The sequence below is a fragment of the Martes martes genome, assembly GCF_963455335.1.
Source record: "Martes martes genome assembly, chromosome: 5".
In the NCBI taxonomy this organism is placed as follows: Eukaryota; Metazoa; Chordata; class Mammalia; order Carnivora; family Mustelidae; genus Martes; species Martes martes.
The window spans coordinates 135,768,671-135,794,803 of NC_137892.1; the positions used below are offsets into that span (position 1 = coordinate 135,768,671).

The following is a 26,133-nucleotide window of genomic DNA, read 5'->3' on the forward strand; positions in this document are numbered from 1 at the left end:
CAGATGGTGGCACATTCTTTAACAAGAGACACGCGACATGAAGTCTGTCTTAGGCGAAAAGATCTGGTTTCCGGGGCAGTTCTGTGTGGAGGCCTACGGCGGGCACAGAGGGTTGATGAGCTGTAGTAGGCAGAATTCCAAGATGGTCTTCAGGATTGCCAGCGCTGGCTGCACAGGCCTGCTACCATCCCATTGCCTGGAGTATGAGCCCGACCCAAGTGAAGGAGACAAGACATCGTGCCTGTGATTAGGTTACTCGTTAATCGACTTGCTTAATAAAAAGGAAGATCATCTGGGGTGGGCCTGACCTAAACAACAGGTCTCGCCAGAGGGACTGGGTCTTGCAGAAAGAGAGTCTCCTTCGGGCTTTGAAGGGGCAGGTGGCCCGAGAGCCTGTCAGATGAGACCACAGCCCTGGCCGACACCTGGATTTCAGGAGCCGAGTCTTATCTATCCTTCCTCCTCTTCCCCATGTCTCCTCCAGGAGTTGGTTCCCACACAGCAAATCCTCAGGAAATGTTCACAAAGCGTATGTGCGTTGGCACATGTCTGGGGGTGGGCACTAACGCAATGTTCGTGAGGACCCAGATCACTCTGCCTCCTTCCATTCTGATAGCTCCAACGGCCCTGCACAAACCCAAGGGCTCCAGGCTGCCAGGCCAGAGGCAGTCATGTCACCGTGAATAAGACCCCAGCACTTGGCAAATCATTTGAGCTCCCCAGCCCTGTTTGGGGGGCTAGATCGGGCCATCAGTCAGCTTCCTTCATTCGAGAGGTTGTACATGTGTGGCCTGAGCAACCAGGGGGCCCATTTTCTGCTCTGACAGTCCCTCCTGTCACACCCACGCTCCCCCAGCTGCCCTGTGAGCTGAATTCCAGTGGGAGTACAGGACATCTGCAGCCAGGGCCCAGGTCCCCTCCACACGCTCTCGGTCTGACAGCTCCCTCCACACTCTCTCGGTCTGACAGCTCCCTCCCCTGGCCTCTACCTTCCTGAAGCCCATTTCCTGATAGGGCTTTCTGCAGCTCAGCCCATGGCCTGGTGCCTATTACTTTTGTTGCTAAATGAGGCTATTTGAGCACATTTTTTGAGCTCCCCTGACTGTCCTTCTCAGAGACATTCCAATCCAAGTCGTCTTTTAGCTAATTCAGAGCTGCAGCCCCATCACCGAGCTGTCCCAGGAGGCTGTAGCCCCGGGCTGGGCCCTTGCTTGGAGGTGGGCAGCTGGGACACTGGGGGAGGTCATACTGCGTGCTAGAAATTTCTGTGTCTTTGTAAACCACTTGGATCTTAAATAGGTCAGTGAGACAAAGACAGATAGAAAGCAGCCACCTCATACCAAAGACTGAGACATAGTGTTCCTCTCACGTCCTTCCAGGAAAAGACAAGTGCTCTGGGAGCCATGCACTTTCTAGGACCAAAGAAGTCTCCACGAGGGCAGGCAGGAAGAGGAGGAGTGGTGGGGAGTGTTTCCTGCTGCCGGCCCTGTGCTCTCAGTTCTTGGCTTGGCCGGGGCTAGGCCAGGGCCCAGGGGAGCACACTGCTGCTTGGAAATACTTCGCAACAACTCCCCTGAGTTCTGGAGGTTATTTGTGGAGGGGAAGGCAAAGGAGAGAAGGGAAAACACTTCAAACCCAGACCTCATCGCATACCGTGGGTCCCCGAATCCCACTCAAGATGGAATGGCTCTGGTTTCTACTTCCAGAGTCCTTGAGATAAGAGAACTTTGGAAGAAGGCAGACTTAGTGCTCTGATGAGAAAATGGCAGACATTTGGGTACCAGCCTCTGCCCAAATCCCCTTACCCACAGGCCTGTGCTGCCAGTCACAGCCAACCTGAACAAGCCCAGAGGGCACCGAACAATCCTGGGGTCCTTGGGCCAGTCGCATCCGACTGCAGATCCAGGTCAGGGGGAGGAAAGCTCCACAAGGACGCATCATGGCTGTGTCCGCATGGTAGGACCACGGCAAGTCGCCGGGTCTTTCTGGCCAGCTTCTGTCCTCCCAAGCCGAACAAGCCGATCGGCTCCGGCTGTCATCAAGGGAGGGCTGCCATTAAGCTTCCACGTGTGAACGTGGGGCTGGAGCGCAATGGCTGACAGGGGCTGTCCCAGAAGCCGGTCCAGGTGGTCGCCTGAATACAGCCACCTGCAAGCTGGAACTCACGGACCACAGCCTGTCACCTTCACCGAGACCCACCGGCTTCAGGTGGGTCAGCCCTTCACTGGGCTGAGGCAGGGCCCTCCTTCTTCCCTTCTGTGTCTCGTGGGTGCTGCAGAAACACCCAGCGATGAGGCCGCTGCGTGACCCACGCTCTGCATCTTGGGAACAAGCCACTCGGGAGTGGGCTGAGGCACCACACGTCCCTTGTTTGGGATTCTGACCTTGACGCCGTTCCTGCCTTTGGTGAGCTCACCACACACCCCGATCAGCAAAGGGTCCGGGCTGGTGCCGGGCACACCCCTACCCCCACCTCCCGCCACAAGGGCAGCTACCGTGTGTGTGGCTGGGCCGGAGCTGAAAGGGGCCATAAAGGGAACAGGGAGTGGCTAATGCTTTGTCCAGACCACTCTCCTGAAAGATTAATTGTCCTTTTACTTGGAGCTGGAATTCTCTGCCTTGATTTTTCCCCAGCTGCTGGGCCTCCGCAGGCTGCCCCCGGCCCTTCCCTCCCAAAGAGGAACAGCCTTCTGGGGCGGGGGTTCGGCTGTCGGAGCTGAGAGATGTTGGGAGCTGCTCCTCCTCCCAATTCTTCTTCCTTTGGGAACTCTCAGTGCTAAAAACAAGCTTTCTGAGAACCATATTTTTCTGGGTTAAAGGTGAAAAATGCAGCATTTCCTCCAAGTGGAAAGCACTGGGCCGGCCAGCTCCGGGCACATTTCCGAGATCCTTCCTCCCACTCAGGGAGGAGGCAGCTCGCTTGCAAGGGGGAGAAGCGATGAGGTGGGTGGTGAAGGGAAGGCGAGGCGGGAAGTCGGAAGGAAAGCACCCGCTCCTCTGAAGCCCGGGCGGTTCGCGTCCGGCAACCTGAGGCCTGTTTGTGCTGGCGCAGGCCTGGAGGCTGGAACGGGACTGGGTCCGGAAACGAAAAGCAAAGAAGAAGGTGGGAGAGCAGGGCAGCCATTCAGAGTGGTGCCCGAAGGCCGGGGCCATCAAGCTGCCACTCACGGGCTTCTGGGACAGTGTGGGGACAAAGAAGACCCCACAGACCTTCCTGAGAGAAATCCCGCAACCGGGCTTAGAGGAAAGGTGTGGTTGTGAAAGTCGGTTTTAACAGGAACCGCAAGAACACCCCGGTCCTCACCCCCCTGCCCCCACCCCAGCCATCCTTGCTTAGGGCACTCGGAAGTCTGGGGGATTTTCTCAGATCCTGCCCGTGGACAAAACGTGGTTTTTAGGAACCCAGGCCTCCGGATAGCCCTCCCGGGCAGGACAGCGATGGCATTAATCTCCGAGCTCCCTGGCTCGCAAACCTCTCTAGGGAGCCCAGGGCCCAGGCAGGTTCTTCAATATTCTCTCAACAGAGCCGCTTCCCAAAAGCTGGGGCACAAATCCTGTCACCCTGCTAGGCACCGCCTCCTCAGAATGATAGCACGGCCGCCAAGGATTGGGCAACAGGTAGAAGCAGGAGGCACAGGGCACAGCAGGAGCAGCTGGAGGACGGACGGGTGCTGCCCCCTGGGCCCCGCCCTGGCTGGTCAGCCGCTGACTACTTCACAGACCCCACCCCCGCCCCCCTGGAGGACCGTGGCCTGCGGGGCCACCTCCCCCTGATCACAGCACCCCTCTCAACAACCTATGACTTGCTGCGCCGGACGGATGGCCTTAACGGCCCGGATCTTGCACCCTGGCTATGCCTGGCCCTTTGCTGGGTGACCTCTTCTCCCCTGCAGAGACCCAGTCTGCTTCTTCCTCTCTTCAGTCCATGGACTTCGACTGATAGGATGTGGCAGAAGGGACACGTGCAGTTCCAAAAGTAGGCTGTCAAAGGCCTTACACCTTGAGTTTCTTTGCCTTCCTCTCTAGTGACAAGGGCACGTCAGCCTATCCCTTGGGCCCACGACAAGGATAAGAGCCACAGGGAGAAGACTCAAGTCAGCTCACGGGCCCAGCCAAGGCCATCCTAAATGAGCCAATTGCCGCACACGTGAACGGGTCCAGCGGAGACCCAAAGAACCACCTGGTCAAGCCCCGCAGAGATCAGCCGAGCTGCCACGCTCACCACTGGGGGCCTGTGAGCAATACATCCTTCCTGCCGTTCTGTGATGCGTGGCGTGGAGGCTTTTGTGGCGGTAGATAACAGACTGAGACAGGATCCAGAGCACCCACAGAGCCAGTCCGAGCTCGTCTCAGCTCTATCTCCTACCCCTGAATCCCAGCCCAAGTCCTCCACTTCAGAATGCCATTTGTACCCTCACAACCACCTCCCCTATAAATCCATCCCGGGTCTCCTGGGTCTTGTCCACCATGAGGGGGAGAGAGCCCTGCTTCTGGCTGGGATGTACTTTCCATGTGCTCTGACTCTGAGCCCCCAGTGACCGCTCCTCTGGGGTCACCATACTCTGCTGCCCTCTTGTCAGCAGGATCTTCCTGGCCCCCCAGCCCACCATGGGGTCACCCCTCCTCACCCCTCTGCATCCCACCCAGCAGGGGAAGGTGGCCCACAATTCTCATCAGCTTCAACATCCCCCCGCCCACCCAGGTCCCAGTTCCTGAGTCAATCGCATTTTTGTCCAGACAACACCTGCAGGGAACAGCAGCTCTTCTACAACACAACTCTCCTGGCTCGGGCTCAGCTGCATATGTGGCTAAAATTGCGACGTTTTATTTGTTTGGGTTTTTTTTGTTTTTTAATTTTTTTTTTTTTTTTTGGTGGCTGGAGGCAATGGATTCAGACTGAGCTACGAAAGCAGCCCCGCTCTATCTTGGGAAGCACAGATCCTGGCAGCCTCCAAGGAAGAGGTGTGGAGGTGAGGGTGTTTGGGAGGTGGCAAAACCTGCTTTCTAAGACATCCTGACACTGAACCTTCTGATCGATGCCCTGAAGGGGACAGAGAATACAGACATGTTGGATTAAGGAATGTGATATGCAGGGCTGAGGAAACAGCACAAAAGAATTGTGCAAAGACATCAAAGTCCATGAAGAGTTCAGGACACCACGTAGGCTAGAGATTGAAGGATACGGGAATACATATAACAATATGACAATTCTGTATTTTCTAAGATGAATGCTAGTGGGAAGACTGCGATTAACTGAACTAGATAACAAAACAAACAAAAAAGACAACAAACACCCCACTTTTTATCCCGAGGCTTTCCTGCAAACTGCACTCCCCAGCTGACACCCGACAGAGCAAAGGAATTACCAGGACTGCCGCTGTTACAATCACCGTCCTTATTACCATCATTGCTGTGGTTCCTCCTCCAGGAGGGAGGATCCTGGTCACCGGAGGTCCCAGAGGCAGGAGGTAGAAGGCTGAAGCGCAAGTTTCAGCCCGTCTCTAGTTTACTTGTTCATTTTTCAGAATTCTCAAAGTGCTTAGCACGGTGCTTCGCCCAAAACTCAAAGTCTTCGCTGAACGCAGGCTGCACACACCAGAGTTGAGTCATGACGGACTAATTATAGGTTCTTCCGTGATTGGGATCTGATTTCCCTCCTCTTCGGGGACAGTGTTCAGCTCACCTTTCCCTTAGTAAGTCCCATCCTGGGGACCTGCCAGTGAGCCAGCTGTCTGCTGGGTCACCGCCGAGGGCTCGGAGCCAGCAGCCCGCTTCCTGGGTTCTTGCCCAGACGCTCAGACCACGCTGAGGACACCCCTGCCCCAGAACGGCCTCAGAACCACCAACGGTGAGACTCCACTCGCAGGGATCGTGTCTAGAGCTCCTAACTATATCGGTGTCCACCTGTGGACACGGCTTCTGCAAGCATCAGTAACATCTCCCCCAAATGAATAAAAGACTGGACGCATGAGATCTAGCCTTCTTCATCTCCTTTATTTAGGTTCACGATAGACGTTCCCCCTCTCTTAAAGCAAAAAAGATGGTGGCCCCCCACTCTGTAACCCACGTGCCTGCTGATCTGCTTTTTTGGGAAGCTTCATGTTCATCTCCTTGAGCCGTCTGCATTTACCACAAGAGAAGAGTCGGCTTCCCCAAGCTGCCTCCGGAAGTTTACCATCCCACTCTGACTGATGCCACGAGGGGCCCAAACAAGTCTCTCCAGGGGGGATATCTTTAGGAAGTGTGCAAAGAATTCAGTGTTGTCCGCACAAACTTGCAAAAGTATACTGTGTGGATAATCTGCAGCTATAAAAATATACACATACAAAAAGACAGCTACAAAATCATGGTGCCCATCTTCTTCGACTTGCATTATAAAAAGTAGGGAGTTTCCCACTAAAGGTAAACTTCGGTGGAGGGCAGCATTATAACTGGGACTCTGTGCCTAGTCTCCTCTCTTCCCGGAATTTCATGGCATAGTCAGAGCACACTGACCCAGCCACTGAGGACTGGAAGGGATTAATCCTACTCATTCGAGGGCTAAGGTGAGCAATTCAAAGTTCAAGGTCAAATAGTCATTCTGCTGTCAGTAAGAGTGTCCTGAATCAGGAAAGGAGGGAAGTATTTTAATACTGCCCTATGGGTCTCTATTTTCTTTTCTTTCTTTTTTTATGCACCATGAATCACAACACAGTCATTGAGCTACAGCAGAAGGCTCTGGAATTTGCATTGATGTGTGATCTCTGGCAGCCGCTACACATTCAATGGACAAAGTTCGACGCTTCCTACACAGAGGATTCTGTTGGGTTTGGCCCACTGAGTGTCCGTGGGAAAGGCCACACAGGGACTCCTGTCTTGGTTCTAGTCTCTCATCAGAGGGTACGTTCTCCTTGATGAGACACACCTGGTCCCCGTGCCGCTGTGGCTGGCATCAGGCAGGGTCTCAGGGCCCCGGGGATTCTCAGCACAGAAGGCTGTGTCCCTTGGGCAAGGCCAGCCGGTGTTACTTGGCTCCACAAGTGTTGATGTTTTTTCCATCCACGGCGTCTTCCACAAGAGAAACGTGGTAATCGGTAGACAGGGTGAAATGAGAAATGCAGCCCACGAGGCCTCGCATGTATTGCCTGTTAGTGTGCAGAGCGATTTCCTTCATTCCACCTGCCAGAAAGCAAGAGGGCGATGGGGTGAGCCAGAGGGGAGCAGGTCTCGCTAGGGAGCTGGAGTGTTTACTGACCAAGGTGTCCCTTGGCTGACAGGATGAGTGAGGGCTGTGAGCGCCTCCAGCTGCTCAGTGCAGAGCATCCGTCTAACTAACAGTAACCCTTGAAGGAGCAGACAGACTTGTGTCAACCTGACAAACAACCAGGGGCCATTAATACCCGCCTCACACGTGCTGCTGACCCAATGGACTCAGGTCAAGCCAAACAGGACCTGGTAAATTTTGAAATGTTGTGTGACGGCAACAGAATGTACCAGGTGCTTAAAGGTGATGTCATCTCAGCCCGAAGGAAACACACTGATACTGAAAGCTTTCAATGAAGTTCACTTTTAGGAAACATCATTGGGGTAGAGATCTATTTTCGTGTTTCTGTGTCTGCAGTAGCGGTTTCTCAACTATTTACAGAAGCACTACTCATTCTAATTTTGAGAGGGAGCGAGAAGGATCCTCCTTCCTCAGAGGGAATTCTTGGGGCTATATCGGGCAGGTTCTCGTTCTATAAACAAGAAAAGCATGGTTTTCCTGGTGGACCAGTCCAAAGCACAAAAGCATCCAAGTGCTTCCTGCCCCCTCAGCCATGAGTCAAAAGTTCAGAAAATAGAAGAACAGAACATCTGGCAAGCTTCCCAATTTCCAAGTGTTTGATCCAGTGACATGCACCTCTTTGGGGGAACCCTACCATGACAAATGGTGGCCTAGAAAGGAGACCAGGGTGTAATTTAGATTTGGTCAGAGGTCACTTACCCACATACAGAGCGCCGTTGATGTTCAGCTGCCTCATCATGCCGGGTGATTTGCCTGTTCTGGCCCCATAGTCATCCACGGTTATCTTTCCGGATTGGCCATCCCTGTAGAAACCACCATTTTTGGAGCTTCATTCAATTATTCATTCACTTTAATAAAACTCTATTCAAGTCCATCTACTCTGTGCCAGGCACTAGGCTAAATGATGGAGGCATAAAGAATGAAAGAAAAAAAAAATTCCTGGCCCTCAGGAGTTTAGGGTTTCCCAAGGCAAATAAAAAAATTCAAATTGTACATGACAACACTGTGTCACGGCCCCACAGCAGAGGAATGCCAGGATGCTGTGGAACACAGGAGAAGGAGAGAGGGTCAGGGGAAGCTTCAGAGGAGATTCTGTCTGAGGTGAGCTTCGAAGTCTGGGGAGGTCAGGTGAAGGAGAAGGGTAACACAAACAGGAAGTGGTGATGCCAAAGAGAGAAAAGATGGGGCTAGTGCAGGTTGGGCACAGAGAACTCTGGAGGTGGGAGGAGAGTGGCCAGAAGCAGATGGTGAAGAGCATTTCTCCTGAAGGGAGCCAAAGAACAGAACTGTAAGGGGAGCAGTGGTGGGGACATGGGGACACATGGTGAGTTCGAACACTACTCTAAGCAAAATGGGAAGCCAATGAAGGAGGTTTTGTAGGTAGAGAGTGTTACTCTGGGAGAGGACACAGAATGGCTGAGAAGTTTCTAAAGAACCCAGAGAGTCACCCAAAAGTGACTCTGGGGACAGTGGAGTGGAAGTGTTTATATGTGACAAGGGCTTTGCCACTTTTCTTTTCTTTTCTTTTTTTTAAAGATTTTATTTATTTATTTGAAAGAGATCACAAGTAGGCAGAGGGAGAGGAAGGGAAGCAGGCTCCCTGCTGAGCAGAGAGCCCGATTCGGGGCTCGATCCCAGAACCCTGGGATCATGACCTGAGCCAAAGGCAGAGCTTTGCCATTTTCTAAGCTGGTTTCCAAAACTACCCAGTCCCAGGGACCTTTTTCAAAAAATCACCTCTGTTTGTACAGCTCTTGGGGGACTGTACCAACCCAGGCTGCACACTTTTTTTTTTTTTTTAGGAGTTCATTACTGATCTTCCAATATCCTTATTTTATAGCAAACTGCTCTTGTTTCTTAGATCACTAGCCTCTCTTATCTTTCTGATAATAGTAATATGTTTTATCATTTTTTCATTCAAGTCTCTGTCTCCATCAAATTGCTTTGTTATGTTGACTTGTTCTGATATCCGTCTTTTACATTGGAGACTTTTTCAAATGTCTAGTGACTCCTGACACCTACTTCACAGTTAAGTGAAGAGAAAAAGCACTGGGGGGCTCAGTGGTTAAGCACCCAACTCTTGATTTCGGCTCAGGTCCTGATCTTGTGAAATCAAGCCCCACTAGAGACTCTGCACTCAGTGGGGCGTCCATTGAGACTAACTACCCCCCACCTCTGCTCCTCCTCCTACTTGTGTGCACACTCTGTCTCTAAAATAAATAAAATCTTTAAAAAGGTAAAAAAGTACTACAAAGCAGACTGGAAGCTCTATGTGCAGGATGCTGCTGACTGGGTGGGGCTTCATAGTGCTGGGATCTGCTCAACCATTTTCCTGGGGGACACGTGAACTTTCTACTTTCCTTGCTGTGGGGATAGGCCCGGCTCCCAGCATTCTGGAATCTCACTGGGGGCAGAATTTTGGGGTATGGGGTTCTTAATATTCAACATGTGAGCTTGCACACAGTCCCCAGCTTCACACAGTGGCCCAGTGTTTAGTGTTTAGTATTTAGTTACAGCTGGCTAGTGCCACCAGCTCAGAACCTTACTTCTCTTTCTCCAGGGAACTGCCTTTCATTATTTTCCGCAGGTAGGGAAAGGGCAGTGTGCCAGCTAGATGAGGTAGAAAAGGGGCTTGGGTTCTAACTCCTCAGGTAAATTTAAGTAAAGTTTTTAAAACCAATCTTCCCATTTTTAGCTCCTCATTCACCTTCCAGAAGTTCCTGGCTCTACCCTTTTTTGGGGAGACCCAATAATATAAATCTGGCTGGCCAGGCCTCATGTCTTGGTAGCAACTCTTCTAGTAATGAGCTGTAGAAAGAATTCTGTTCTGCCTCACCCTTGAGACCGTACACTGCCTCCCCACTTCTGATAGGCTTTTCTAGAATCTCATACCTGAATGCCATGATGGGCAATGCCCCCAACAGCTTGCATTGCCTGACCTGCCTTTCCCACCCCCCTCACCATTACTCAAAAAAATTCCATTCCCCCCCCCTTTATTTCATCTAAGAATTTTTCATTTTTTTTAATATCTCTGAAATGAGGCTACTATGTCTTATAATTGGTGGCATCTTAGGTTTGAAAATAACATGGTAACAACTTCTAAGGTAGTAAGTGATGGACAGGAGAGTGAGGTTACTCTGACCACAGCCTATACGTGAGCTGAGGTGGGAACCGACCACGGCAGCCCCATGGTTCCCCAGCCTCGCTCACGACCTCCCCCGCGGGTCCCCCCAGGAAGGGCTACAGCAAATGCTCAGGGAACCTGAACCACAGACTCTATTCAGCTCAGTTCCTGGAACCTTCCTCTAACATGGTACGACTGACATTTTCTTACAGAGCTAAGTTTGGGCCTGCTCTTTGGTTTCTCAGAATATACTGTTAAGAATATGGACAGAGGTAGTAAAACTAATTTTAAAGGAATGATTCACCCGAAGTTAATCAGAAGTCAGGGTAGTGACCTCTGTGAGGGGGTAGATATGTAATTGGGGCAGGGCACACACAGCCTCTAAAGCTCGGGTAACGTGATGTCAAAAAAAAAAAAAAAAAAAAAATGTGGGCAGTTGCCTACACAGTGAGATTGGAAGCATTCCTCAAAGTCCACAGGCCCTGAAATCTTATCCCACTAGAGACCTAGGTCTCTGGAGAAAGCGAGGCACTCTTCCAGTTGAGCCATCAGAAAGTTGTTTCTCTGGAAGGTCTCTGTTGAGCACAGACTTGGGAGCCCAGGCTCTCTGGCCTGTCAGTGTAGGGAAAAGCAAGGGGGACGTTAGGAACAGCGGCCCAAATGACCCGGGACAGAAGCAGCAGGATGCCAGGCAAGGTTGGGGAGCAGGACTTTGGGGCCACAGGGACGTGGATAGGACATCCACCTCTTGGTGAGCTCTGGCTCCGTCTCCCCCTGTGGTGGGGACTCACCTGACAGCCTTGACGCGGTGCCACCGGCCATCATTGAAGGAGCCATTGACCATGATTGATGCCACACCACTGCCCAGGTTATAGCTAATGGCATGACAAAAGAAGCAGACAGACAGAATCAAGTGAAGTACAGACAGGCAGGCAACCACGAACGATTCTCATTGCAAAAATTCCTTGGAACTCGGAGTGTACTTTCCTTAATACAAAACAAAACAACGTTATAAAAAGCATTTGGTTTCCAGGGTAGGCCATGAATGATCCAAAAAAAAAATGTTTTCTTTAAAGTCTAATTGCAGTAAAATACATGTAACATTAAAATTTACCACTTGAACCATTTTCAAGGGTCAGTTAGGTATTGTTGAGCATGTTCAAACTGTTGTCCAAAACTCGTTTTATCTTGCAAAACTAAAGCTCTACAGCCCTGAAATTACAAATCCTCATGCACCTTTCCTCGGCCTCAGGCAACCACCGTTCTGCTTTCTGTCTCTGTGACTTTGACTATTCTCGATACCTCACGTAAGTAGAATTATGCAGTGTTTGTCTCTTGGTAAATGGCCTCTTTCATCGAGCACAATGTCCTCAAGGTGTCTGTTGGCTGGTTTGTTGTGGCCCCATGTACAGAAGTGTCAGTCCTACAGAACCAGGAGCAGGAAGGGCTTCATCATTTGTAATGTGTTGTCCTCGGTCAAACACCGTCTCCTCAAAAACCCCAGAATGTGACCTTATTTAGAAAGAGCGTCTTTGTAGATGTAATTAGTTAAGATGAAGTCATCCTGGGTTAGGGCGGCCTTAAATCCAATATGTCCTCATAAAAGGGGAAATTTTTGGACACAGAGACATGCAGGGAAGAAGGCCACGTGAAGATGCAGGCGGAGATTGGAATGGGGCGTCTAAGAGCCAAGAAACACCCAGAATTGCCAGCAGCCACCACTGCCCCGGAGAAAGGGATAGAACATTCTTCCTCAAAGCCCCCTGAAGGAACCAAGCCTGCCAACACCCATGTGTCAGACTTCTCTCTTTCAGAACTGTGAGCGAATACATTTCTATTGTTTTCAATCTACTGTCACCCAATTTGTGGTCATTTGTTACGGCAGCGCTCAGAAACTAATACACGCATTTTCACTTTCTGGAAAACAAAACAAAACAGAACATGGCAGATGGGCTGAGCCCGGAATATATCAGGAGGATCTGCCTAAAATCCTGAAGCTGATGGATAGGACTTAATTCGGCATCTTTTCTGCTCCTCCCTCCCCATTTTACTCGGATAGCAGGCCCACTCAGTAGCTTTGTATTTTCTATTTCAGTTTCCAGATACTCTCATGCCCTATGCATGTCTTGGAAGACATGCACATGTTGTTTACCAGAGAGAAATATCCCTCTCAGTCCACTGCTCATTTAATAATTCTAGTTTAATTCAATTCAACAAATATTTCGTGAGTGACTACTCCAGGCTGGGCACTGAGCCAACCACCTAGACCTCCCCTTGATAATGTAATAAAGCCTAACGCAATCATGCTTTTCAAAGAAAATGTGTTCCACCGCGGCACCTCTCTCCTCAGCTTATATAAGAGGACATGTCTCTCTGTGACTTCAATGGCCAAGAAACGGGAATGTTGAAGGGAAACCTGGTTTAGTTACTGAGCTCTGAGAGCAGAGTAAGAAGAGAAAGCACTTGACTTTCTCCACGGAAAGCATGATGGGTCCTTTCTGTAATCTCAGATGCTCCAAGGAGTCCCCCAGCCCGTCGACACCGAGCCAAGCATGCAATTTGGGTGACCTGACAAGCTATCACTCTGACACAGGAGACACAGCTGTCACTCTGATCCTGAGAACTTTATGGCTTCCTAATGAATTTTCCCACATCCAGTGTCTCCTTGTGAGAAGCAGCGTGGATGCGGCGCTGGGTGGCTCAGTGGGTTAAGCCTCTGCCTTCGGCTCAGGTCATGATCCCGGGGTCCTGGGATCGAGCCCTGCATCGGGCTCTGCTCGGTGGGGAGCCTGCTTCCCCCTCTCTGTGTCTCTGCCTGCCTCTCTGCCTGCTTGTGATCTCTGTCTGTCAAATAAATAAATAAATAAATAAATAAAATCTTAAAAAAAAAAAAAAGGCAGCGTGGGGGTGGGATTTTCAGGTTTCATTATTTAATGGCCAAATAACTCTTTGAAGAAATGAATGAGGATGAAGCAAGGCAGAGAGCCGGTTGACAGACACTGAGCTGAATCACCAGGGGCGGCTTTAATTAATGAAAGGCAGCGCAAGGTAACATAAAGAGTGTGGGTACTCGGATTGGACCAGCCCGCCTTGATTCCAGGTCTTGACAAGGACCTGCTCTGTGAACTTGGCTGTTTGCCAGATCACTCTGAGACTGTTTCCTCATCTGTGAAATGGGGGTAATAATACCTTCCCTAAAGGACTGTAGGGAATATTACATAAAAGAGCCTGGCACACAGTAAGAGCCAAACAAGTAACCCCACCACCCCCAAAACACAACACTTAATGCAGCTCATATTCAAGGTTGACAATATGTCTGGAGGAACCAATAGTAGGGAGAAAGTTGCCACCAAGAGTTAAACTCATCAAGCCTCTCCTGGAAGAGTAGTCATGTGTGAGAGTGAACCAACAGGCTGTAAATATGTAACGAGAAAGGTCATGAACACCCAGCTCTCAGAATCAAGGTGACTTGGGGATAATCTCAGGGACACTAGACTGATTGTAATCCAGTGAATGGAAACCTTTCAGCTGTTTGGACAAAAGACGGGCGTTCTTCTGTTCTCCAAACTGATAATGTTCCTGTTCAAGCAAAGAGCCAGAACGCGGTCAAGGGAGTCAACACTGAACTTAGCATCCAGGACCCCAGCCCCCACTGTGAGGTGGGGGGGGGGGCAACTCAGGCGTCCTCTCAATGGCCTGATTCTCCAACACCGAGGCATGCTGTTGGACCTTCCAACCAGCCTCCTGCTTCCCCAGACAACCTGTCACCCTGCAGAATCTCTTTGGTTTTGTTTTAATTTTTGTTTTTTACAATATTGAAAGACCAAGAATAGTGGTTACCTGCTTTGGGAGATGGCATGGGGGAACCTGCTGGGGTGTGGGAAATGTTCTCTATCTTGTTCTGGGTGGTGGTTTCACAGGTGTCTGCATGCTTAAAAATTTTCCAAAGTTATCAAGCTGGACACCTAAGATTTGTGCACTTCATGGAAGTTATACCTCAGTTTAAAAAGAAAAGGCAGAAACATACAAATGAATGAATGAACACACAGATGAATGCATGTCGGCTTCTCTATCAACGCCTTGTGGATGTGGTTAGCAGGACTTGGTTATTCTGATCCAAATTTGCCTGCTCAGCTCGCAGTGCCCGGGAAGCTACGAGGCTGAGCACCGAGGTGGGGGCTGGGGAGAGCCACCAGGTGCGGACTTTTGGAAATCACGTGGCTGCCTCCCTGTGGTGACCACCCCACCCCCTTAGCCACACCCCCTTTGAACTGCAGCACTGGGCATTTTGCTAATGTCAGATCTCTTCCTTCTCCCTGTTGCATGAAAATGTTATCAAGGTCACATGGAAATAGTGGGAAAGCTGGTCCAGCAGACAGTTTTCACAAACCCCTTCACTGGCCTTTATGCCCCACACACAATCATAAAACCTAATGAAGCAAAAACCACTCAAAACCATACTCTTGCCCGAACACCTTGATTTCTTTTCTTCTACTAAATCTTGTACACAGAAACTCAGAAAACATTTGTTCCAAGATTACAATTTTAATAATCAGCATCACCGACATCGAGATAGGCCAGACCCTGCACTAAGCCCTACCCATGAATTAACCCATTCAGTCCTCATGACTGTTTGCTTCGGGCTTTTACAGGGAGGCAGGGTAACTTGCCCGAGGTCATGAGGCCATGGGAATGGCTCATGTCTGACTCTAAGCCCAGGCGGTTGACCATTTCAGACCCTGCTTCTTAGGTGTGGTTCCTGATGGTTTCCAATCGGATTCTAATACCATCAGAATCTCTGGGGTGGTCCCAGGAATCCACCTCTGAGACCCGCCACGTCCCTCACCCTCCCGGCTGACTCTCTGTACACTGACATTTTCAAACCACCAGCTAGCACTCTAATTCATTTCCATGCCCAGCCTCCCGCAACACTTCCTACATCCGCGCTGGGCGAATGGATGTGAGAAGTGCCCGCTCAGAGGAAGGAAGGTAGCAGAGGCAGCGACACTGCAGCTCCAGGCCCAGGGACAGGTGGGCACAGACAACTGCCTCGGTGGGAGGGGTGGTGGGGGGAACCAGCATCCTCCGCACAGAACACAGCCACCACTCCAGGTTAAAAGAAACACACCAGGCCCATTTGCAGAATCCTGAGGGAGAACTGGTAACAGAAGAAAAATGTCTGCGATGCAGGGGGGCTATCAGAGGGTGTCCTGGGGGTGTGGGAAGCAGGGCCTGGCCAGCTGCGAGAGCCCAGAGCCGGTGGGAGGTGCGGGGCGGGCCTGACCCCTGTCCGGGTCGGTGGTTTAAGCGGGGGAAGCTGGGCCTCCCACCCACGGCTGAGCTACTGTTTCAGTTCCCCTTTCTGGGCACAATCAAGTACTTGAGGCCTTGGTGAGGTTAACCACAGGAAAACCACAAGAAAATGGCTTCACGGCAGCCAGCCTGAAACTGGGGTGTGAAGAGCTCTGTGTTTGACCTCAGGGCCAAGGGGGGGAAAGGAGCCGCGACGGGGAGAGTGCTCCCACCGGCCAGCCCGGAGCCTTCAACCACACGCTCTCTCACAAGTCCCTGACCATCACAGGATCGCAACCCCCAGCCCGCTCCGCTGTTTAGGGGCAAACGTGATGTTGCACAAGCGACATTTCCTGTCAAAATGCCTTTTATTTAAACGGAAAAGACTTACATTATTCTACTCAGGCTGTCAGTAATCCCTGTGCATGATCCACAGAAGCCCCAGAATTAAATCTTCATCTCCCCCTCAGGTCAGTCATCTTTGTTTTGATTCCAACTGATGCCATATCATTTAGTGAATTTGTGCTGGTCACCAGAGGGGGAATTAAAGAAGGAAAAGCCAGAGAAATTCCTATCCCCATAGAGAGCAGACAGACGATCTAGAAACCAGGCAGGGGTTTCAAACCTTAGTGGACACAGAGTCACTGGGAGAAACAGTTAAAACAGATGGCTGGGCCCCACCCCTAGAGTTGTTACAAGTTTCCAGGTGTCACTAATGCTGCTGGTCCAGAGACCATGTTTTGGGAATCATGGGTCTAGACAAATTATTTCTAACCTCAAATGAGGATGTACAATCACAGTCTCTAAAGAAACTTTCTCACATCACACAAGCCCTGGGGAAACCCGGCTCCCACCTGCCGTGGTAGGGAGAAGTGGTCTAGGTAATCTTTTAGCTGCTTCTCAGCGATCCTTTTGACAAATTTAAGAACAGTCTCAAGTCACTCAAAAGAGGTAAGAACTTCTGGGACTGCCTTATCAGTATCACCCCAGAAGCAGTCACAAAAATCCAAATGTTGGGTTGGTCCACGGACAGGTGAATCTGGCTTTGCAGGGGGAGACTGGAAGGCAGGCGGTCTCCTTCCCGAGGCTGCACAGCTAATAGGGAACAGAGTCAGAATTTACAGGCAGGTCTCTCGACCTTAGCTGGTCACATCTGTCTGAGCCAGTTTAAGCAGAGCACTCACATCCGTGCTCAGCGCTATCAAAGCCCTCTTTCTACTACCTCCTAATTTGCAAGTGGGGAGTATATGGCCTATAACAGGGGTCCAAAAATGTTGTGTAAAGAGCCACATGATAAATATTTTAGGCTTTGCCCTGTAATCGCTACTGAAACTACTCAAGTGTGCCCCTGTAGCATGAAAGTAATCAGATAATATATACGTGAATGAGTATGGCAGAATTCCAACAAAACTCCATTTACAAAAACGGGTGATGGGCTGGATTTGGCCCTCAGGCTAAAATTTGCTAACTGATACTCTAGAAGGTGGATGCTGGAAAGAAACACCAAAAGCCTCACAGAAGCTTGGACCTTCAGGTCCATTCCGGCATACTGGGTTCTGGCTTACTTTGGCATCACTCTGTTTGGCATCATCAGCCCTGAGGGGTTAGGTTACCTGAACACCAGGGCTCCATCTCGAAGGCCCAAGGAAATGAAGTCACTATTGGGTCTCACGGGGCTGTCTCCCCTCCACAACAACAGACCATCCTTGGCAGTTGTCTTAAACCTCATGAACGCATTTGATCTTGATCCGGATACCCTGGGGAAAAGGCACAAATAATTGCAAAAGTTCAACCAACGTCTCCACCAACGTCCACTCTGAATAGGCCCAGTTTTGTCTGTCAGCCCCGGGGAGCCAGGTGTAAGGGTAATCTGGCATTTCTGACATGTACTACCAGGAAATTACAAATGGCGTCACCACCACAGGCCACACGATGGGCCTACAATTCTGGATCACTCTGCAGCAGTGTGTTCTGCCCCTGTGGTGAAACTCCACAAGAGGCCATTTTATGAGTCACAGATTAGCGAGACTCTGGCCAAAGCTGGCATCAAGGCCAAGGGGCCTTGGAATACTGCTCCCCATTCCCCAACAGAAAGTGAGTTTCTTAATTGCCAAGAGGTTCAAGTTGGCAGCTCCCCGGGCCATGATCATGGCTATGGATGGCCCGCTCTGGAAGTGACTGTCCTTGAGGGCAGAGAAGGGGTGACCGGACAGGGGGAAAAGTGTTAGACAGGGAATGTGGCTCGACAGGATAACGGTTTTGAGAGCTGCTGGGGCGGAGGCAGGGTGGAAAGGAACAGGAAGCTGAGAGGAACGGAGCGGGGCTCAGACGGGTCGGCTCCTGGCCCTACAGGCACGGCTGGGGGCAGGATCACAGGCTTATGGGTTCTTATCAATTCTTGGGAATGGACTAGTTCAGAAATCTAGTCTCACTAAGGGGACCAGGGTTTCATCTGATATAAGGAGAAGGGCAAGCAAGAGATCTTTAAGTAAAAGGTGAGCTAAGAGTAAAAATAATTCAGTATTGCACCTAACATGGCACTACTGGGAAAGTGTCCTTTTCTGTTTCCCTATCCCTTGCACCATCCCTCTCTGACTCACCTACCCACTCAAGAGTTACACAGCGTGTTCAGTACAGACCTTCCTCATCTTACTGTGCAGTTACACTCGGATAGACTCATCATAAATCATAAATATCCTAGGTCCAAGTGCTTTTAATACACCTCACCTACTGAACATCGTAGCTGAAAGTCTGTTTTCTAGTAAAGTGTTGACCACCTCAGGTAACTTACTGAATACCACATGGAAAGTGAATACTGGAACAGCTGGACGGGAACAGAGCGGTTGGAAGCACATGGGTTGCTCACGCTCGTGATGGTGTGGCTACATGGGTGGCCGCTGCCACCGCCCAGCTCTGTGAGAGAGAATCCTATCACACATCACTAGCCTGGGAGAAGATCGCAATTCAAAATTCAAAGTATGCTTTCAGTGGAATGTACATTCCTTCAGCACCATTGTGAAGCTGAAGTTGAACCACCAAAACGTGGGGACTCTCTATAGTGAACAGTGGGGGGACACTTGTCTTGGCTTCCCAGAGCCTGACCTAGACAGGAAGAGATCAACTTTGCCTTCCCCATGCAGGTCCACAGAGTGAAGCAGGGAGAAGCAGGGCCCATAATGGTGACTTTTCCACCAGGCCCAGTGCAGAGAATCCAGCCCTGGTCCCACTCCCTACAGACCTCCTTTTCCCCATCTTTTACTCTGGGGTCCTTCCTTCCCTCACTTGCTTTGGATACACTGACCAGTGTAAGCCAATCATAATGGTTCCATATCTCTTGTGGAGATCGGTTTAGTGGTGGGCACATGATCAATACTGCCCACTGAGATAGAGGAAATTTATCAGAAGGAGTCTAGGAAAATTCTTTTTCTTTAAAAAAGAGTGGCATGAAAAAAATTTTTTTACTTCTACTGGATACTGTCCTGATGTATAGCCATTCCATGAGGGCCCTATGGACAGCTGTCGTAACCACAGAGGGAGTGCCCCTGGAGATTATCCTGACGATAACAAGGCAGAAAGATGGAAGAGACATAGGTCTTTGATGATAGAGTTGAATCTCTCAATTAATCAGTCCAGGAATCAGTCTAAGTCTGGACTGCTTGTTACGTGATCTGATGAACGCTCTTCATGTTGAAGACATCGGAGCGGAGTTTTCCATTACTTGCAGCCAAAGGCATCTGACGGAAACAGACCCTGATCCTGACTTTACTTGCAGCTTTGTGCACATGCACGTGGACATGCACACACGCACATGTACGCAATTGTTTTGGTTTGGGGCCCTGCATCCCCTACTCTCACCAAACCCTTCTATTCTCCCAAACCACCTGGTGCCTTGTACTAAGCCCCAGGGGGCTTAAGACTTGTGCCCCTTTCACAAGGCCTTTTTTCTGGGGACTGATGCCCTTGTATCTTTGGGGAGAAAGGGCTGAAGAAGGAAGAAGCTCTCTCTGGGCCCCACGCCAAGACAACCTAGATAAACACAACACACGATTAAAGAAATGAAGCAGTGTCCGTCTGGTGTGTGTTCAGAGTTACTAGGTGCATCCAGCACCCTGGGAAAATTTCTCTCAACCACTTTGTCCCTTGAAAGGCCCCCAAACTCATCTACCTTAAGTACTGGGTACCTTTTGCTTAAAGCTTCCCTTAGTCTGCTAAGATGCAGTCAACCTGAAGAGGAAGGAAAATTCTAGAATGACGGTGCTGGTGGCGGGGTGGGGGAAAGCACCCTATAAACTATAAAGAACTAGAGGAGGACAAAGAAAGAGAGAAGGGCACAGTGGAAGCACCACAGATGAGCTTGGCTAGGGTGAGGACTCTGCCTGCGTCGGGCCAGCCTTTTTCTTGTCTTGTCCACACGCGGTTCCAAACCAGGGGCTTGGACTCTAAGGCAGGGCCAGAGCTTCTGCCACCAGGCATGAAAAGCCTGGCTAGCACCTGGTCATCTCCTTGGATCAGGCTCTTGTAGCCACATGAGGAGAGCCAAGAAGCCCCTCACTGAACTGGCAGAGCCTGAAGGGGACCGTGGAGCTCTGCTGAGGAAGACACAAGGTAGCGTGTGGACTCGAAGACTGATGGCAGGACCCCGGGAGCGCTTCTGCCGCTGGCTCCAGGCAGGACTGCACACTGTGGCCAGAGGACAGGGCCCAGCTAACTGCCCCACCTGGGGAATCACACTCAGAACCCCGACTTGGGGCGTGTTAAGTTCTCGATGCTTCTCAGTGCCCTGATGCTGGAAATCCTGGGGCTGGGCAGTCTCCTCTCTCCAGGCCCTCTGACCAGAAAGGGTTTGGGCTGTTGGTAACGGGGTTGTCTGAAAGGCGGCACTTTTCAAGTAGAGTTTGTTTTTATGTTTGTTTTGTTCTAGTTTCTATGTCTATTTTGAGTTTTTCTCCCCTCCTTTGAGGCCAAGGCTCAATGGCCTTCTTGGAGAATTATCGTCTGGCAAGTTAGATAAGGAAAAATCCTGGGAAAGACTTTGGGAAATGGACCCCCGCAGAGATAAGGAAGGTGCCCACTGTAACTTATTACCTCTTGAGGATATCTGGGTTGTCGTAGATCAGGTAACTGCGCCCGATGAACTGCGGGATCTCGATGGCTTCTGTGATGGCTGAGACAGAAGAGAAAATGGAGGTTACGTGGTATTCGGATCTCTTGACCCCAGCCCTCAACCACAGGGCAGGAAAATACAGAGGATGCCAGCTCCTGGAAATGGGACATTTAACAACTTGTCAGCCCCTTCCTCTTGGCTGCACACGTACTTGGCCAGGTTCGGAGCTGCCTGTCATGGCTTGGGGTTGGTGTCTCCCTGTGGTCGCCTCCCTGGGGCTGGCTGTCACTGTTATTGGCCTCAGCACTACTGAGAAGTCCTTGCAGTATGCTGAAACTTGAACTGTGCCCAATTATTCTTGGAAGCCAAAGAGTAGGTCTTGGGCCATGTGGGGAACAGCTGGGGATAACCCTAGATATTCTCCAAGGGAGGCAGAGAAAACAATCCCCAAACAAAGCCCACCAGGATTTCATTATCTGAAGCCAATCTGCCCTAGGACTCCTACTCCTTCAGCCATGACCTCAAGAGACTGGTGAAGTAGGCAGGATAAGGTTTTGGCTTGGTTGTTTTTGTTTTTTGTTGTTGTTGTTGTTTTTTTTTTTTTAAATACAAATCACCTTCCAGTGTCATGTTTTACAGCCTCTTCACCATATTCTCATGAAGTAGCAGGGAGTATGGAGGACGGCTGGTTATTCCCACGTCACAGAAGTGGAAGACGATGCATGAGGGTCATCAAGGACTTGCCCAAGGTCACCCAGCAAAGAGAGCATAAGACCATACAGCAGGCGGGCTCTCCTTAATTCTGGCCCTCAGCCCACCTCGGACTGTCCAGTATCTTAGAAGTGTATTTGCTTCTTCCTAATGTCTCACGCCTTTGTTTTCCTAAGGAATCACCCTTTCCCACATGGCCGTATCTTTCTCCCTTCAGAAAGACAGAGAAGGGACCGTTGAAGGAAATTAAGATGGAATGAATCGCATTTCTGAAGAGACGTTCAAAACGAGAGAGAAGAAGGCAGCTTATAAGAGCAGTTAGAGTTTCGCCGAAACCCGTGCTTGATGCAAAGGAGACACCGAGCTGACTCCACGCCCAGGAGAGAAAACGTAAAATTATTTGATACTATGAACCGCAGGAAAGTTTACACTTAACTTCTAATCATGAAAAGAGAAAGGGAGAGACAGAGAGAAAGGAGAGAGAGAAAGGCAAGAGCGAACCCCCAAACCCAATGACATGGAGCCCCAAGGATAAATTCCTCTGTTGGCAGGTCACCCACGCAGGTTTCCACAATGTTAAAAAAAAAAAAAATTTAAAAAAGGAAGGAAGGAAGGAAGGAAGGAAGGAAGGAAGGAAGGAGGAGGGGGAGGGAGGGAACAAGAAAAGCAAAGGAAGAAAAATGAAAGTCGAATAATTTCGGAAGTAATGCTGAAGAAATTGCTTTCGTGTTCTCTGACACTTCACAGCTCCGGACAGGGGGCTGTCGGCCCAGGGGGGGCTACTGGAACCCAGGAAGGCTCTGTCTAGGACAGCAGCCCCGCTTACTCACGGGCTTGCTGGCCACGCTTTCAGTCAGTTGCGGTCGGCCGTGTTCCAGCAGATGCTCCTCGTGTCGTCAGAAAGCCAACAGGAGCCTAATGCTGGGTCACCATGCCTGTGTCACTGCCCTCACTTCATCCCACCGAACCGCCATTTCCCCTCACCGGAAGGGGGGGGGGCACGGTCCCATAAGGTATCCGAGAGAGACAGACCACAGTCACAGAACTCTGATTATGTGTGTGGTCGGAAGGGCTCTATTTTATCATCAGTTACTGCCCTTACTCTTCTTACTGTGCCCGATTTAGACGCTACACTTCATCGTAGGTGAGCGCAGCTGGGAAGAGACCTAGAGTATATGAGAGTCTGTACTGTCCGTGGTTTCAGGCATCTGCTGGGGGTCTTGGCAGGTGCCCCCCGCAGATAAGGGGGGGCTACCGTAACTCCAAATCCTGGCCACACCGCCAGCCTCTCTCCCTTCTGGTTAAAGCGGGTACGAGGAAGAGGGGACGAAAAGGGAGGGAAGCAGAGATAGGCAAAAAGAGCGGGGATTCAAAACACGGGCCGAGGAGGAAAATGAAAGGAAAGAAGTGGGGGGGGGGTGCGGGGAGGAGCTGCCAAGGAGCGAAAGGAGAGCTGAGTGCCCGGGCAGCCTTCAGGTGGGGGAAAGAGTGGGGCGGAAGCCAGGCAGCGAGGGAAGGACCCAAAGGAGTAGAAGTTGAAATGAGAAGGCAAGAGAGTTAGAGGGACAAGGGGGCTTGTTGGTGGGATGCAGGCCCCTAACTTCAGGATACGAGTGCCCAGGAGGTAAAAGGAGAGGCTAGCCAAGCTGTCAGAGTAGTCGTTCCCAGAGCTAAACATAGCCAAGGCTCCCCCGCTGGGTTTGGCTCACCCCCAGGGTAAGAGGCACAGGCAGGGTCTGGGCCTGCCCTTATTGGCCATGGGCGTGGGCCCATGGCCAAGAGCCATCGTTCCCCTGGACTCCCTGAAATGGGCAGGATGTGCTTGTCACATGTCAGCTGGGCACACAGAGAGCCTCCAAGGGGTCAGCTGCCTGCCAGGCACCCAGCTCTGGGGTTCTCTCCTCGAGCTCCCGCTGGGAGACGAGTACCATCTCGGGCCTGTTGGATTTAGAGGGAGGAGTCCCACCTCCCCAGTGGAGCGGCCGAGTCCTACACCACTGAGCCAAGTTACCCTCCGCATGCGGTCGGCCTGCATGGACGGAGCCCATGGCCTGGCCAGAGCCCCCCTGGCAGGAGCCCAGGGCGCTTTCACGGTGTCTCATGGGACACATTGTACTTACTATTGAGGCAGTAGTTTCCACACTCTGCCAGGTGCCAGCATGGAACAGAACAGGGAAAGTCAGAATTCCACAGTTGTTGTAAAATCCCAAATACCTCGGTTGCAGATCATTGGAAACCGGCCTTGTTTCCCTCATAAAGCCCTGAGAGGGCCCAACTCGTCCTCTTAGGGGAATGAGACTATGAATCCCACAGGCACTGCTGGAATCTTTCTCAGCACAATTAGCACCAACTCCCCTCCCTAAGCCTCCACTTCGTGGTGGGGGTGGGGTGGGGAAAAAGAAGGGATGTGTCCCTCGTCTGACACTTCTGAGGCTCCCTGACTTGGAACTAACAATTCCTTGTTTATTCTAAACCTGCAGAAACAGTTCTTTGCTAAAAAGTTACTTACCTTGTCAATGATTATTACTTTTCTTGCCTCTAGCTACACGTGAAAGAGGAATGAGAAGCCAGCCAGCTGCCTCTTTTCTCTGGTGATAGAAAAATATCCCCCCAACTCTCTCCCCCACCCCCCGCCCTGCTCATTCTATGATTAACAAAGGGCAAGGGGAATGCTCCAGGAATGACCAGACTGAATAGAAAATGGTGAAAATCTACTCACTGCAGGCAGTATCTATGGATAAATATTAATTCTGGGCTAGAACACGAGAGCTGGAAGTGACCATCTAGCCCTTTCCGGCCCTCTGCAGCTTATTTAAATATCATAAACGTGATGATATTTTATCCTAACCCGATGTTTTCAACACCATCTTTTCTTCTGCGGCAAAGGCACTAGTGAAGAAGTGTTTTTGTCATGTCTTCACGTTTATACCTTGTGCCATCTGCCGACACAAAAAAGTACCCAATGAATAGCAGCCTCCAAGCCAGGCAAAGCCAATTTTCCACTTGAGGGATGTGAGATTCCCAACCGAGCTGGCGGGGTGCGGGCTCTTCCTTACAGTCACAGGACCCCAGGGAAGGAAGGACCTGGGGGGCTGTAACCTGACTTTCCCAACGCAGCAACATCCTGATGGATGGCCACCCGGCCGGAGGCAGCTCCCTCATCCACCGGGCAGCACCCTCCCTTGCTGGACAGTTCTACTTGGTCCAGGATTCTTGGTTCCACCATGCAGCCTCTGTAGCTGGAGTAACCACCACCAAACCCCTTTCTGTCCAGGACCAGCCTTCAACTCTCTCAAGACCGCCATCCAGGCTGAACACCTCCACACTGCTCCATTGTTGAACGACACAACAAGCTAAGGAAAAAACAGTCCCTGTGGCCTGCATAAGGAATACGCTGTACGAATTTGTGTTTTTAGAGACTGATTTTTTCTAAATCATGGCTTACATGTACTGAGCTGTTTTTTCATATTCTGGGACCAGAAAAAGCAAAATCATCTGAATCAGACCTCGCAGTGTGCTGTGAACTGGCTAAACACAATAGAAAATGTTCGAAATGTTGCATTTGGGGTAGATGTGCAATGATGAGACAAGATCCCATCCTGTAGGACTGAGGACAGTGCGCCCAAGCCCAGTTCCCTGTCAGTTGTGAGTGCGGAGCGGCTCTCCCGCTGCAGGGAAACACCGCCACCTGGCGGTCGGACGGGTCCTGCACGCCCCCAGCCAAACTTGTCAATGCAGGGAAGGGAGGCCCAGGCCTCAGAGCTCTTTCCCCAATGGCCTGCGTGCTATTGGCTGGGAGAAGCCCCGGGGGAGACAGCTGCATTCTCTACCTTGTCTTGGACACTCCAATCACAGCCAAGGCACCAGGAAGTCCCCCAGAAGAGAGAGCTGTTGAAACTGGGGTTACTCAGGATTACCCAAGCTTACCTGCCCACAGAGCCCCACCTCCCATTTTGTGTCTGTGAATGCATGTTGTCCGTCTTCGCATGTGTGCTCAAAACAGCCATTAATATTTCTGAGAACCTAAGTTTGTACATGAGCTTTGTGAAATTCTGCTTTAACTCACTAGTAACACTGAGATACAAAAACTCTGAGGGGCCTGACACAAGATGGGTAAATTTGGATGAGAGTAGAGAGAAGGAGAAAGGAAATCTGTAAGGACGGGGCATACCTTTTCTGAGGAGGGAGGTCTTGGTGACACCCCTCTTGTGAGAGGAGAAGGGGGGTCTCAGTATTGGGGTGCCCTAAGGGGGTGCCTAGATTTGAGGTGGCAGAAGGCACCTAAGAGTGAGAGCCCCCTACATGGAAGGAGAGGGGACCACCAAAGTCAGGCCGTATGATTTCTGTGGGCACTTGAAGTTAGAAGTAGGCTGGGAGTCAGAACAGCTGACTTCTCCTGCCTGGTGGGTTCCCTGGTTGGGGTGGACAGTTCAGTTTTCCGTAGCTGCTGGTACTACAGGGAGCCCGCAGCATCCCGGGAGCAGTAAGGAACTCAGTGGGAGCTAAATGCCTACTTCTGTCTGAGCTCAGCCTTGCAGGGACAAAGGGGGAGGTCCCTAGAGCACTGTGATGGTCTGGGTGTCTAGACCACTCCAGGATTTGCCCGAGTTTCTAGTTCTACCCCTCCTGGGCCACCAA

At 50.8% G+C, this 26,133-nt stretch overlaps 1 protein-coding gene across 1 annotated transcript in view; it reads right to left on the reverse strand.

The window, feature by feature from the left end:
* Window positions 1-5,196: 5,196 nt before the first annotated feature.
* Window positions 5,197-26,133, reverse strand: part of EGFLAM (EGF like, fibronectin type III and laminin G domains) — a 373,971-nt gene continuing 353,034 nt past the window's right edge. The window contains exons 24-28 of the mRNA XM_080803310.1: window positions 20,766-20,844; window positions 17,294-17,437; window positions 11,180-11,263; window positions 7,964-8,067; window positions 5,197-7,158 (exon numbers count right to left, since the gene is read on the reverse strand). Of these exons, the coding sequence (XP_080659436.1) occupies window positions 7,004-7,158; window positions 7,964-8,067; window positions 11,180-11,263; window positions 17,294-17,437; window positions 20,766-20,844 (566 nt within the window). The 3' untranslated portion in view covers window positions 5,197-7,003. The remainder of the gene's footprint in view (window positions 7,159-7,963; window positions 8,068-11,179; window positions 11,264-17,293; window positions 17,438-20,765; window positions 20,845-26,133) is intronic.